The 14287-nt window shown below is 49.4% G+C and overlaps 1 protein-coding gene across 6 annotated transcripts in view; it reads left to right on the top strand.

The window, feature by feature from the left end:
- Positions 1 to 14287, top strand: part of SLC9A8 (solute carrier family 9 member A8) — a 68389-nt gene that overhangs the window by 51454 nt on the left and 2648 nt on the right. For 4 of the 6 annotated variants that reach the window (XM_060125034.1, XM_060125033.1, XM_060125032.1 and 1 more), the window contains 5 exons: positions 3208 to 3324; positions 5564 to 5646; positions 8440 to 8551; positions 11590 to 11810; positions 13898 to 14044. In XM_060125034.1, the coding sequence (XP_059981017.1) occupies positions 3208 to 3324; positions 5564 to 5646; positions 8440 to 8551; positions 11590 to 11810; positions 13898 to 14044 (680 nt within the window). The remainder of the gene's footprint in view (positions 1 to 3207; positions 3325 to 5563; positions 5647 to 8439; positions 8552 to 11589; positions 11811 to 13897; positions 14045 to 14287) is intronic. The other 2 variants (XM_060125035.1, XM_060125036.1) reach the window with 2 other exon arrangements.

Here is a 14287-nt window from a genome sequence, read left to right as displayed (position 1 = left end):
TGCACTGCTGTCTGCTTCCTTAAATGAACTTGCCTTCTGAAAGAAGTAAATGTGTCAGGATTCTTCATTCCAGGGCATGTTTTAAATCCCCAGGCCTTTTATCTCCAGGAGTGAGCCTGCTGGACCGTTTTCCCCTTCAGTGTCTTTGCAGCCTATGCCGGGGGCAGCTGCAGTGGGTGAGGGTCGTCTAAGTGGTAAAGTCACCTGGGCTTAGGGAGGGCACGTAGGGCAGACACTTGAGCTGTCCCTGCAGCTTTTGTACCCACTGCTGACCCTGACTCTTTCCTTTAGCCCCCGGGATTTGAGAGTTTCCCCGACCCCAGACTGGACTGGCATGAAGGTCGTGGCTGGCTGGTCACTCTTGTAGTCCAGAGGGCCCATTTCTGTATGGTCCAAATTCAGCCCCCAAATGGGATTTGTTTACCTCTACAGAAAATGTTTAAACACTTCAATTAGTTGCTGTCGTTAAAAGTCAGAAGATTTCTGGGAATTCCCTGGCGGTTCAGTGGTTAGGGCTCGCTGCTTTCACCGCCGGGGGCCCGGGGTTCAGTCCCTGGTCAGCGAACTAAGATCCAGCGAGCTGTGCGGCGCGGCCCAAAAAAAAAAAAAAAGTTGGAAGATTTCCCATAAGAAACAGATTTCTGGAGTTTCTCAAAAACCGGAAGGAAGACTGGCCAGCACTAGGCCTCCATCCACAGGGCTGCCATCAGCCCTTTATAGATGGGCTTGTGCCTTCTCTGCCCATGTGCCAGTCACCCGCTTATTGTTTTTATCTTTATTTTTATTGTCTGGCCCCTGAGGAGTTTGGGTTTCCAACCCCTAGCCTACAGTGCACCAGACTAAAGCGGCCAGCCAGACGCCTGCTGCGTTGAGCCTGTCTCCTTGTTTCCTGTGGAGGAAAGCTTGCTGGGCCTCTGGCAGTGGCCTCTCCTGATGCTAGTCCCACGGGAAGTTCCACGTTTCACTGTCAGAGCTGACTTTCCAGAACCTTTGGCTTTCTGCAGTGGCTGTTTAATACCGGGACTCCCGTGGGCTATGATGACCTCGTTCTGTAGGCAGAATGACGACGTGGGCGGAAGGCCACTCGTGTCACAACTTAAGCGGTTGTGATTCACAGCTTAAGTGGTTCAGGCTCCTCCGGGGTTGACTTTCCCTTCAGGGTAAGAACTCCAAAGCCTCAGCTTTGCAGTGAATTGATAACCCTTCTTGAAGCAGGCTGGCGAAACAAAGCCCTTTGAGAGCCCAGAAGCCAGAGCCGTCTCTAGCATTGGACTGCACGGAAGGAAGAGAGAGGCTTAGGAGCAAGTCCATAGGAACTGAAGTGTGCTGTGCCGTGTGCTCCTCCCCCAACCTTGACGGTTCTGGTCTTTCCCTCTGTTTCACCTCACATTGCCTGTGGCGTCTGTGGTCTAGATGCAGAGTCAGGAAGGAGAAGCTCTCGGGTGGTTGCCTGCAGGAACTTACTGAGAAGAGCAGATGAATTGAGGGGACAGCCGGAGGTGTTGTTATTGTGTGTTTTATCTAGCGGAGCAGAGGCTCAGAACGACTCGTAACTTCCAGAGTCTTCTCACTGCTCTGAAGTAGCAAGTAAAGAAGTCTCCTGCCCTCTCCTTTCCCTTCTCCAGGCTCATCAGGTGTGGCTCTTGGGCAGCATTGCTGGAATTTCCCTGTCTGGCCTCCTTTTTGGGAAAAATGAAAGAGCAAAGGAATTTGCTGTTTCCCAAGAGGGCTAGGAGATAACACGTTCCAGCTACTGCTATCTCTCTGGCCAGCAAATACCTGTTGGGCACCGCAAAGAGCGGGGTTTTCCTCTGTTTTGTAAGGTCTTGTTTATGCAGCAAGCTTGGCAGTTGAAATGTCTCCAACGCAATTCTGTGTTTTTCAATCATTTTGTTTTCTGCCAAAACAAACTTTATTGCACCAAAAAGAAAAAACAAAACTTCATTTATGTACAGTCAGATATAAAGACATCTCTTTGACTCCTGTGCATATTTCCTCAACTCAAGATTAGGGTGTAAAAGTCAGGCTAGTATGCCAGACGTGCTCTGCCCAATGGCAGGACCAAGGAGAGGATTGTCACTTGAAAGTGGGAACACTTAAATGGATGACAGGTAACACTGGACCAACAGACCAAGGGCATTCTTCCAAGCCTTGTACTAGCTCTGGGAATGGAAGAGGGAAATTGGAAGCAGGGCCCCTTTTTGAGACTTCTTGGAAGAGACCCAGCCTTCAGGTATCAAAGCTAAACTTCTGTCCCCCAGGCGCACTTCCTGTCCGGTTCCTTTGCTTCCTGCCCTCCCAAGTAGGACATTCTCCTATGCTTCACTCATTTTTAAATGGAAAGTTAGCCAGTAATCTGTTTCTACAAAATGGCATAAGTGAGTTAAATATTTGCTTATAAAGGTTGACTTGGAATTCATGTATCTTGGCAGCTTGTTTAATGGCTTTGTAAAAATCTCAGCTTCCTTACATGAAATAAAGACCTCTTTGCTGCTGCCTTGCCAGGGAGACACTGAGAGGAAACCCATGGAAGTGGCTTCAGCAGTGATTAGGGGCAGTGGACAAAAGTTGAAACTCAAATCCGGAGTACACAACAAAAGTTGTAGACTCTCTCATGGTGACCTTTAAAGAAAAGACATCACTTTTTTTTAAATAACACATCTCTCTTTTCATATTATAAGGTTAATTCATGGCGATTATAGGAAAATTCAAAATTAAAGTATGACAAAGTAAATAAAAATCCACCCATTCTCCATACCCAGATTCTTATGTTCCCTTTCTGCCCCAAGAGTGGTTCACCTGCCCCTATTATATCCATGAATGACAGTGACGGCTCACACCTGTTCTGCCCTGGTCTTGTGAAGGGCACTTTACATGGCTTCTCTGCATTACCCTCCTAACATGTCCATGAGCGTGGGTACTATTAGTCCCACTGTACAGTTGAGAAAACTGAGGCTTGGTGAGGGGAAGAAACTTGGCCCAAGGTCACCCAGCCGGTAATGAAGCTGCCAGAGAGATGGGCCCTTAGCAGTTCTCTGCAGCCTCTGGGAAGCCTCAGGTATTATTTTCCCATCCTTTTTCTTAAAATACCTAATACTATAGGCTCCAGGGACTTGTAGGAAGTGTGAGGCATTATTGCCTATCACATGGAAGGTGCTTTTCTGTTCTGTTCATGTCTGTGCACTTTGCCCCTTTGTCCCTCTCTAGGCATTATGGCCATCCTGTTCTCAGGCATCGTGATGTCTCACTACACACACCATAACCTGTCCCCAGTCACCCAGATCCTCATGCAGCAAACCCTCCGGACTGTGGCCTTCTTGTGCGGTGAGTTCTGCCTCTGTGTGGTCCCACGTGGGCCTACCCAGAGCTACTTGTTCTTCCTCAGCCTGTTTCAGGAGTCCGTTGAGATTTTCCCTGACAGAAGAGGCAGCAGAATTCCTCAGAGCCAGATACTGCACTCCCTTATCTTTTGTTTGTTACTCTGGCTTTCACGTTTCATAAAGTAAGCCTAATACCTAACAAATGGAACTTTCGATGCCTGTAATTTTAAGACCAAAAAATAATGAGAACTGCGAATAACGAACATTTGAGACTCATGTATTTGCAATATATGAAAGTGACGTTTCTAAAAAATGCGTTCCTTGGAACTGATATTGATGAGAATTAAGTGAAAAAAGACTCCATAGTCAAAAAACAGTTTGGGAAATCCTGGGGTAAATAAAGTTGAACAAGTTTCTGAACTTGTGAGACTTTTCCGCCAACGTGCATTGTGAATTTCTAAGAGAGAGACAGAGTGACAGCATTTCCCAAACTTGTCCACAGGATCCTTTGTTCACAAGAGCATCTTGAAGGATGTGTCTCAGGCAAACCCTGAATTAGAGGTGTCATCGTTGGCCTGGGCCACACCGTGATGACTGTTTCTCTTAAGCAGTTTCAGTTATGCATCACAGTCTGATGAACCCATCATGTACCTGCCCCTAGTTTACACCTGGGAGTGAAGGAACCACTCTCACACTGTCCCTTTACACCGGCCCCCAAGTGGCTGTGCTCTGCCTGTCACCATCAGCACCTCCCCTGGCATTTCTGTGGGGTGTCTCATTTCGAAGCACCAGTTCCACACTGTCACGTGCTGGGAGTCGGGGGCAAGCTGTGCAGAGACTTCATTCCACAAACAGGGAGTCTCAGGTCACATGATCTGAGCACTGTCTCATGGCTAAGAAGTGAGTCTGGAAGCAGTCTGTCTCTTCCTGGCCCAGTGGGTATTGTTTCCACAGCACCCTTCTCAGAAAGTCATGGCGAAAGACTCTCTCACCGTAAGGAAATGTAAAGCAAAACATCCATCAAATTCTATTTTGTACCCATCAGATTTTCAGTTTGGTGATTCCCCACTTCCGGCACAAACGTATAGAAAATAGGCCCTGTTGACGGGCATATACATTGATGCCATCTTTTTTGGAGAGTCATTTGCAGCATCAGTCTGAATTTAAAAGGCACATACTCTTTGACCCAGCGATTCTACCATCAGGGATTTAGTCTGTGCACAGGGATGTTTGTTGTTGCTTTTTCAATATCAGAAATAGAAAGTCTAAATATCCATCAAGGATTCATTAAATTAACCATGACGTGTCCACATAATAGTATTCGTGCTGCCAGGGAAAAGCATTACATAGATCTGGATGTGTTCTAAATAAGCTGATTGCAAAAGATGACAAAAATATTTGATTAAAACATTCAAGAAGGAGAAGGGTAAGTATACTGTCCAGCTTGTGGACTTGTTCTAAGAGGATACACATTTGAAGAAAAAAAACATTGCTGAAATGTTTCAAAACAGCCTTGATGTTTTATGATGCTCAACTTTTAAAATAGTGTCTTTGTCTCCCTGGCTCTACGTTTATTCTGGAGGATGTTACAGTCTAAGCAGGGAGCCTGGTGCTAGGAATTTCTAAGGTGCTTTTTCTTAGGATACACAAGTGACTGCTTGTACAGCAAGAGTAAATGTCAGACTCTCTTTGACTTGTGGAGTGGAGCCAAGAGTTGAAATGTATTTCTTCCTGCAAATCCTGCAGGATGTAAGCCTTCTTCTAAACTTTGTGGCAACATTAAATATGTGAAGTCAGTCATTTGGCTTTGTCCACTCTGGCAAGGAAGTTAACAAAGGGCCCTTTCACACTAGTCACATGGCGTCTGCAGTCATTTGCTCTGAATTTTTGCCACTTTGCCGCAGTTGGGATCCTTGCTGATCACAGTGTTCAGCAAATGGACAGATTCATATATTTATCACCGTCCCCAGGTGGGAGAGTATTTATTTGCATGGGTATTTGACAGCTGGCTTATTAAATTAGGAGATTCTGAATAGCAAGCACTTGTTGCTTATGTGATAGAAAAGAATGAGAGAATCAAAGGACAAGTTTGCCAAGGTACTGGTTGCAGGATTTTCCAGAAAATAAGCAAAGTGGTATACTGGATTCTGATTAACTTCTGAATGTTTGCTTGCATAACAATCCCATGCTGTACTGGAAGAAAATAGTTGAGGCTGAATAATCCATTCTTTGGTTTGTTTCAGAAACATGTGTGTTTGCATTTCTTGGCCTGTCCATTTTTAGTTTCCCTCACAAGTTTGAAATTTCCTTTGTCATCTGGTGCATAGTAAGTATTTTCCTTGTTTTTTATTTAACTACTTATTTGTAGATCGATAACCACATATTCTGGATTCATTTATGTAACTGTTAACTGGTCAAAGTCAACAGCTACATAGACAACCTTCTGTTTGAAGTTTCTTTTTGTTAAAAATTCATGAACATACAATAAATGGGAAGGGATGGAATTAAGTAAATAAATATCCCTAGAAGAGAATTCTTGCTTGGTTTTAATTTTAAGTGGCCTTGAACTGTTATAGTCTTCTTTAAAAATTACCATTTTTTTCAGGACTTCCCTGGCAGTCCAGTGGTTAAGACTTCCGAGCTTCCACTGCAGGGAGCCCAGGTTTGATCCCTGGTCAGCAGGGAACTAAGATCCTGCAGGCTGCAAGGCACAGCCATAAAAAAAAAAAAAAAAATTTACCAGTTTGTAACGTTAGGTAGTAAAAGCAGATTTCAGAATTGAAATGTGTAATTGATCATAACCATGTAAAAACGGCATGCATAGAAAAAAGAAAATATGTAAGAAAATGCAGCCGAATGTTCACAGTGGTTGTAGAACGGGGGAAGATTTCTTTCTCTTTTCTACTTTTTCTGGATGATTATAATGAATATACCTAATTCTTGCTGTGGTTTCCTTCAAATGTGTCCATTTATAAGCATGACCTTGGACACTTGTTCAAGGTAAAGATTACGAGGCCCTTACCTCCTTTGGAGATTCATCTGGAGGAATCATCATCCCAGGTGGTTCTTATCATTGAGAAGATTTGGGAAACTGTTGTAATTGGACGAGAGACGGGTAGTGGCAGTAGGAGACAAGTTAAAATGTACCTTTAAAAAAGAAAAATAGAAGTTTAATCATTTGCATTCAAATCAGATCTTGGGAATGGAATGGGAGAAAAATAAATGTTTAAGCATTTAAAAGAAAGGTCCAGCTCCCTCAGGCATCTGATCAAAGTGATGGGAATGGCTAACATTTGGGCATTAGCCTGGTGTTCCCAGGTCCCTCGTCTGTGTCCCTCCTGTGTCTCTGTCCCGTCAGTGTGAACTCATCTCCCATAGGTCCTCCTGCTGATTTATACTCCTGTCCCTAATTTGATCTGTTTGTTGTCTTTTTAGATCCTCTGTTAATTTAAGGCACTTGCAAAGCACAGCTTGTTGAGTTACCATAATTCATCTTAACTCTTATTACCAGCTCCACTTAACAAAACACAGCTATTGAGAGGCAGGCTTTTTCTTTTAAATCACTGTCACCTACCACGTGCAAACCAGTGAGGCCTACCTATTTGGCATATGGGGAACCTGAGGCAGAGAAGATATGGAACCCTAAAGAAAAAGATGTTTCTCCTTGCAGCCTGGGTGCCTCTACCTTAGTTGGCACAAGCTCATTGCTTTTGTCACTGTTATGTGTCCTCCAAACTCAGGTTTTAGGACAAGAAAACAGCAGCAAAAGTCTTTTATAGAAAGTATAGTAGCCTTTAATGTGGTCACTGGGTGAAAGGGGCCACATTTGGTCAACCCTGAAACACACATGTGGGAATGGAGGATTGGATTTCAGTGGGTGAAACAGGGAGGTGGCGATCTCAGCCATGAGCTGGGAGGGAAAGAAAATTGAGGTGATGCCTGGGGTGGTGACTCAGTTCCCCCTGAGCAACTGGTCAGTCTGGCCCTGGCACTCCTAGAGACGGCCTGTGCCGCTCAGATGGATTACCTTAGACTCACTCAGTGGTCAAGGGCATGGGCTCTGGGGACCGAGCCAGGTTTGGGACTTGGCTCCACCACTTCCTGCCTGCGTCAGCTTGGACCAGTTACTTAATACTTAACCTCTCGCTGTCTCAGTTTACTTGTCTCTAAAATAGAGACAGTAATACCTACCTCATGAGACCTTTGGAAGGATGTAAATTGAACAAGATAATGCATATAAAATCATTAGAGCATTGTCTGGCATATAAATGTTAGATGATTGTGGGTAATTATTAACTTGACCTTCCAAGGCACAACAGTCCAAAGCACACTCAATTCATGCTGGTTGTAAGAATAAACTTAGAGCCTTAGAATGTATGTGTGTATATATATATATACACACACACATATTATTCTGTTCAAGTTAGTTATGGTGAGAACCAAGATGAAGAAACGAAGTAAATTAATAAGTAGTTCTAAGAAGCCACTTAGATAAGATTTAGACTTTACATAAAGCTATATTTTGTTGAAATCGACATGCCTTTGGAGATGGCTAGGAACCAAAAGCCATGGCAAGCAACTGGCTAGACAGGGTGTATGTGACCTCCTGTTAGAACCCACCTGTGCATTCCTCTTGCGCAGGGAGCAGCATTTACGGACATAGGTAGGCGCTTTTCAGTCTTCGCTCCTTTCCCTGAGGAGTGGGGCCCCCATGGGAGAGGCAGGAATACCTTGTCTGTTCCCCCAGAGCTAGCCCATTGGGAATGATCAGTGCAGGCCCATCCCACAGCGGAGCACATTTGGAGGAGCCAGATTACCCTTAAATTAATCTCTGGGTACTTCTGCATGGCCTCTTGGCATTACTGAAGCTGTCATTGATACCTTGTTAGTCCTCTCTTTCTGACAATGGAAACGTAACATACAAAGCTTTAATCCTTTCCTAGACACATAGAAACTGGCATCTCCTGGGTCTCTGCCTAGCACTGAGTTCATGTCTTTGATGACAAGGGGATGCTGCCTTTATAATGGGTGTGTTACCAGGTCTGTGTTAGCCTCAACAAGCTTCAACTTGAAGAACCAGAGGTTTCCATGTTAAGACTTAGTTTGTTGCTGTTAACAGGTGCTTGTGCTGTTTGGCAGAGCGGTGAACATTTTCCCTCTCTCCTACCTCCTGAATTTCTTCCGAGATCATAAAATCACACCAAAGATGATGTTCATCATGTGGTTCAGCGGTAAGCCTAATCTTGAACGAACGGTGGAGGGAAAATGTGTGTTATAAAGGCACAGGCCCTGCGGAGAATGCACGTGCCTGTCCCCGGAGCCCTTGCGAAACGAGCATGCCTCATCGGCCCCAAGTTGCACGTGCTCCCGTTTAAGGGCGCCTGCTATAACACAGGCCCTGAGCGAGGCCCTTCGCAGGCGGTACCCCTCCCCACAGCGCAGGAAGTGGGTGGTGCGTGTCTGCTCTACAGATGAGGAACCTCAGGCTCAAGGGTAAAGGACTTGCTCGGGACGAGGGGCCCCAGGAGGCAGAGCCAGGATTGCCCTCCTTCCCTCCACTCTTTCCTGGACAGACGGGGTAGCCCAGGGCAAGGTGTGCACGGCGCCCCTCCCACCTGAGCGCTTTCTAGGCTGAAGTAACAAGGGGCTCAGAATAAAAAGGTTAAAGTTTAAACTTTTTTGTACTATAGGTTAGATTTGGATTTTTTTTATTCAGTTACTAAGTTCTGATAGTTTATTTGACCATTTCAGTTGCTGTTCAATCCCATATTCCTCTACTTTTTAAAGGATCGAAATGATTTCATAAATCTTTGACTCCTAAAGAACCGGATCCGTAGACATCTTTAAATTTACTTAGGAGCAAATACATCCAGTTCTTTGTGCTTTCTTGTTTAAATATTATAATTAAAATATTTCTGTGTGGGTCAGGGTATAGCAACGTGCTTTGTAAGCTGTTTTCTGTCCAACAGCATATCTGTAAATTTCTCGCAGATTTCCTTTTCAAAAGACCTTGTTTAAAATATATTCATAGGTGTGTGTGTGACAGATCTAGGTAGGTAGGTGTGTATATATGTGTGTACAGTGAGAGAAACTTTTTTCTTAATCTTTTTTGCCAGTGAGGGAAAAAAATCGTAAAGTAGTTGATCCAAGGTCTTGAAAATCTGAAAGAAAATCTAAGAAATGTATCAGGCATTTTACAAAGTATGTGAGCTCTTTGGGGTTGCGGGGTGTGGTGAGAGACCTCTACAGGGAAGTGGGCGGTGGTTTTAAACAGGGAGGGCTCTTGGTTCCGGGTGTCCTCAGGCTGTCCAGGCCTCTCTCCATTGATTCCCTCCCTCCTTCCTGGATCCTCACCCTGTCCCACTGGCTCCGCCATCATTCAACAGTTGAAGATTCTCCTTTTCCCCGCAAAAAACCAACGACTTCAGCCAAAACCCCTGCTCCTCGTCCCCTCCAGCTGCTTCCCCATCTCTTCCTATCGTGGCCAGACCTCTTGAGTGAGCTTTTCTTGCCCATTTTCTCCACTTCCTCCCCTCCTGTCCTCAGGGCTGGACTTGGCCTCACCCGGATCACCAGCAGCCTCCCCCAGGCAGACCTGGTGGGCACCGGTTAGCCCTCATCCCACCCGCCTCCTCGGCTTGGGACTCCTTCCTCCCACCGACCTGCCCTCTGACTGGGAGGATACCCTCTTCTCTTCCCTTGGCCTCCAGGCCATGCTCTGGTTCCCCTCCTTTCCCTTGGGATCTCCTCAGGCTCCTGTCCAGGTCCCCATCTGCCTTTACCGGCACCTCAGCAAATATTGGCTTCCTCAGGACTCAGCCTCAGACCTGCTTCATCTCTTGCGCTCTCACAAGCTCACCTGTCCTGTGGCCTCAACTTCCATCTGGTTCCCACCCTCCCAAAGCTGTTTCCTCCGACCAGGCCTTCCCTCTGGGATCCAGACTCCAGTGTCTGAATCCTCCTTGGATGTTGTGGAGCTATGGCGATCTCATTGTCTAGGACGGAACTTACCTTCCTGCCCCAGCTGCTTGTTTGCCAGCATTCCCCTTCCTTCCACAGGAAACAATAACACGTAGCTCCCTCTTACGAAGCGTTTACTGTGTGCACATGCTGTTCTATGCCAAGGCATTTCATCCTCGGGCCGCCGTCATGGCAGGCCCTGTGTCTCGTTCCTCGTGCCAGCCTGGGAGGCCCCAGGGAAAGCAGGAGGCCAGGGGTAGACCCAGGAGCCAGACTCCTGACCCCGTGCCCAGACCGTTGAGCAGCAAGCCTCCTAGGACCCGGGCATCCTCCAGGCCCTTCCCTTCCCTGGTCACCCCACCTTCCCCTCGCTCCTGTGACCTGTTGCTTCTGCTCCCCATGTCTCTTTTAATTCCACCCCCTTCCCTCCGCCCTGCTGTGTCCCCATATAGGGTCTGGGCTGCAGCAGCCAGCCCCCCTTCATGCTGTGATGCGCCGGCCTCCACGTCTGGGTCAGATCCTGTCGCTGTGTGCCCGGCCCGCCCTCCCTTCTCCTTCAGGCCCTCACCCTCACACGAGTCCTCGTTTGACATCTCTCCTCCCCGCTGCTCTGGGAGCTCCTGTCCCCCCGTATGGCACCAGACAAGCCAGGAAGTTTTTTAGAGAGAACGTGCCATTTCCCGGCTCAGTCCATACCCCTCAGTCCAGCCAGCACCCTCCCAGGGAACCAAAACAGGAAGTAAGGGAGAGGCCGTGATGCAGTCCCCTGAGCCGCTGGCCACCACGGGGGTGGCATCCTCCACTACAGTGGGCATTGGGCAAAAGGCATTCTGTGACGTTGCCAGTAAAGCGTGTGGCCCTGGGGGGACACCTCATTCTCAGTCTCGGCGCCTCATCTGTGCGCTGTGAGAATAACAGGACCAGCTCTACAGCTGTGACAATCGGATGAGGTCATGTCCGCGGAGCACGTAGCACAGGGAGGGCTCGTCTGCACCAGCTGTCGTGTTTCTAAAACATAAGCACTGGGCTTGATAAATCCTCAACACGCACACGCCCAGCGCTTCACAGCCTGGACAGGTCACTTCACCCGCTCCGCTCTGCCGCCCTGAGAAGTGGGAGCGGAGGTGAGCCTCCGTTCCTTGCGCCTGCTTCTCTCACACCCCAGAGCCTCACAGGCTGAGTTCGCACTCTCCAGTGGGTGCATTAGGATGTCAAGCGGCCGTGGTGCCGGGCTGGGCCCAGATCCCCCGAGAACTGCTGCCTCCTCCCGCCTGCCTCCGTCCCTCTTACTCCCTTCACTGTCGCCCAGGCCTGCGGGGGGCCATCCCCTACGCCCTGAGCCTGCACCTGGACCTGGAGCCCATGGAGAAGCGGCAGCTCATCGGCACCACCACCATCAGCATCGTGCTCTTCACCATTCTGCTGCTGGGCGGCAGCACCATGCCCCTCATCCGCTTCGCGGACATCGAGGATGCCAGGGCGCGCCGCAGGAACAAGAAGGACGTCAACCTCAGCAAGACCGAGAAGATGGTGAGTGCCGGCCAGGCGGGTAGGGGCAGAGGGTGGGTCCCCACTTGCCACCAGAAAATGGGGGAACGAGACACGATCTGAGGATGATCCGTCCCTGGGCACGCACGCATAGGCGTGCAGCACATGCACACACGCACGCATCAGCTTCCCAAAGTGACAGGGAGTTTGGACTCAGGGTCTGAAGCTTGACTCTTTGGGGTGGGTTGTCTGCCGGCCTCGTGAAGCCACGGAGGCAGTGGCGTGGGAACGTGAACCTTCCAGACTCTTCCAGGAATGCTCCTCCCCTGCCAGTAACCACACCGCCCCATCAGGCCGGGACTGGAAGGAGGGTTTCAAAATCACAAAATGACAAAATTGTATCATTCCCTAGCATCTACTAAAAAGCCTCCTGTTGGGGCTAGATAAGGGGAAAGTGCTCACAGAGGCTTGGAGAGTCACAGGAGACGACCCTCCACTGAGGACAAGCAAGGGCATGATTTGGGGGTGGAGGTGCCCAAGGCCATCTGCAGCGAGCCTGAGGCCCCCGGACCCCTGCCCACCTCTGCCTCCTCCAAGCCACCCTCCTCCCCTGAGTCACAGTGATTGTGCCTTTCCTGCCCTGTGTTCCCTCGGGCCCTGGCCTCTGGTCCTGCCTTCCTGCACCACCCCCTGCTCCACGCACATGCTTTTGCAGAAATGCATCTTTTTCTAGTTCCCTTGTTCAAGGCCATCAGTAACTTTACTCAGCCCTGGAAGGCACAGAAATCCTCAACCAGAGGTGGGGAAAGGGGATGTGGCCCACCTCCCACTCTGGAAAGTCCAGTCTGGGTGGATCTTGGCCTCCAGTCTCTGCCCGCGGCCTCTCCAGCCAGAGTTGTGCTGCTGGGAGAACCTTCAGATGACGTCAGACAGGGCTGGCTGGCTCACAGAACTTTCCTCACTCTCCGTGGCCCTTCTCCCCCCACCCCCATCCACCAGCCTTCTTGTCTGTTTTTAACCAAAGCTCAAGTATAGGTTCTCGAAGCTTTTAGTGGGTGTCAGGATTGGTGGAGGGCTCCAGGGTCTTACAGGTCTGGGGTGGGCGCCCAAAGAATTTGCATTTCTGATGAGTTGCCGGGAGGTGCAGCCACACTTGGCCAAGCACAGCTCTGGTAGAACCAGGATGTGTGCTCAGGGGGGAGCAGCTGCTGTTTAGGGCATGTTTTCTGTGGTGCCTGCGCTGTCCTTGGACTGTCCCTGATAACCTGCAGGAAGCAGATGGTCTCATGATCCCCATTTTGCAGATGAGAGCACTGAGGCACAGAGACCAAATCACACAGCCCTGGTCACACAGACTCTTAACCACCCCACTTTCCATCACTGGTCGTCAAGGTGGGGTTCCTGGTCCAGCAGCATCAGTGGGCGCTTGTTAGAAACGCACATTCTTGGGCCCCCTCCCAGACCTGCTGAATCAGGAACTGCAGGTGGGCCTAGTGGGCCCAGCATTTTGTGGCTCCCCAAGCTCCAGGTGATTCTGACGCCGGCCCGAGTTTAGAAGCGCTGCTCCACGGCAGGGAAATGCCCGCCCTGCCGCTCCCTCTCTCCCACCTCCTACACCCAGGGTACACCTGCGCTTGGGGGCGACTGCAAAACTGCCTATGGTCGCCCCTGCAGAGGGTGGGTGGTCCTTCCCTCCCTCCCTCTCTCCCTCTCCACATCCCTCCCTGCTGCATCCACATGACCAGAGATGTACCCAGAATGGGCCTCTGCAGGCAAAAAACGACAAAAGCCTCCTCCCTCGTTCAGTTCACTGGTAAAGAGACAGCCTAGAAGAGCTCCCAGTCCTGGCCGCACAGACAGCCACCTGGAGAGCTTACAGTAGACCAAGCCCCAGCCCTGAGCTTCCAACTTCTTCACAATTCTGATTTTCCTGGATGTCCATCGTTTTCTTACACACCTTCCCACCTCCCTACAGGCTCCCAGGAGGCCTCTTTGCTGCCACCGTTAGGGTTGGGGACACGGGGGCCGGGGTGAAGAGCTGCGAGGAGGTAGGCTGGGTGGTGTGAGGGCTTCCAGGCAGGTGTCAGCTGAGGAGCCTTCGGCTGCCTTCCCCCCCACCCCCGCCGCAGGGCAACACCGTCGAGTCGGAGCACCTGTCAGAGCTCACCGAGGAGGAGTACGAAGCCCACTACGTCAGGCGGCAGGACCTCAAAGGCTTCCTGTGGCTGGATGCCAAGTACCTGAACCCCTTCTTCACGCGGCGGCTGACCCAGGAGGTGGGACGCAGGCCAGGGGCCCCTCGCCTTCCTCCCTCAGGGCCTGCAGTGGCCAAGAGCAGGGTGGGCAGGGAAGACCCACGTGCCGGGCTGGGTGGGGGCCTCTCCCCACTCAGCGTTCTCTCCTTCCCAGTCTCGCGGGCTGGACATGTTTGCAGCACTCTGCATCTGCTGTTTTTCCTTCGCTGCCATATTTAATGCTGGTTTATTTATTTATTTAATTCATTTATTTTTGGCTGCACT

The sequence above is a fragment of the Lagenorhynchus albirostris genome, chromosome 15, assembly GCF_949774975.1.
Source record: "Lagenorhynchus albirostris chromosome 15, mLagAlb1.1, whole genome shotgun sequence".
NCBI classification, from domain to species: domain Eukaryota; kingdom Metazoa; phylum Chordata; class Mammalia; order Artiodactyla; family Delphinidae; genus Lagenorhynchus; species Lagenorhynchus albirostris.
The sequence above is the reverse complement of the archived record's forward strand: the minus strand, read 5'-3'. Positions and strand labels throughout refer to the sequence as shown.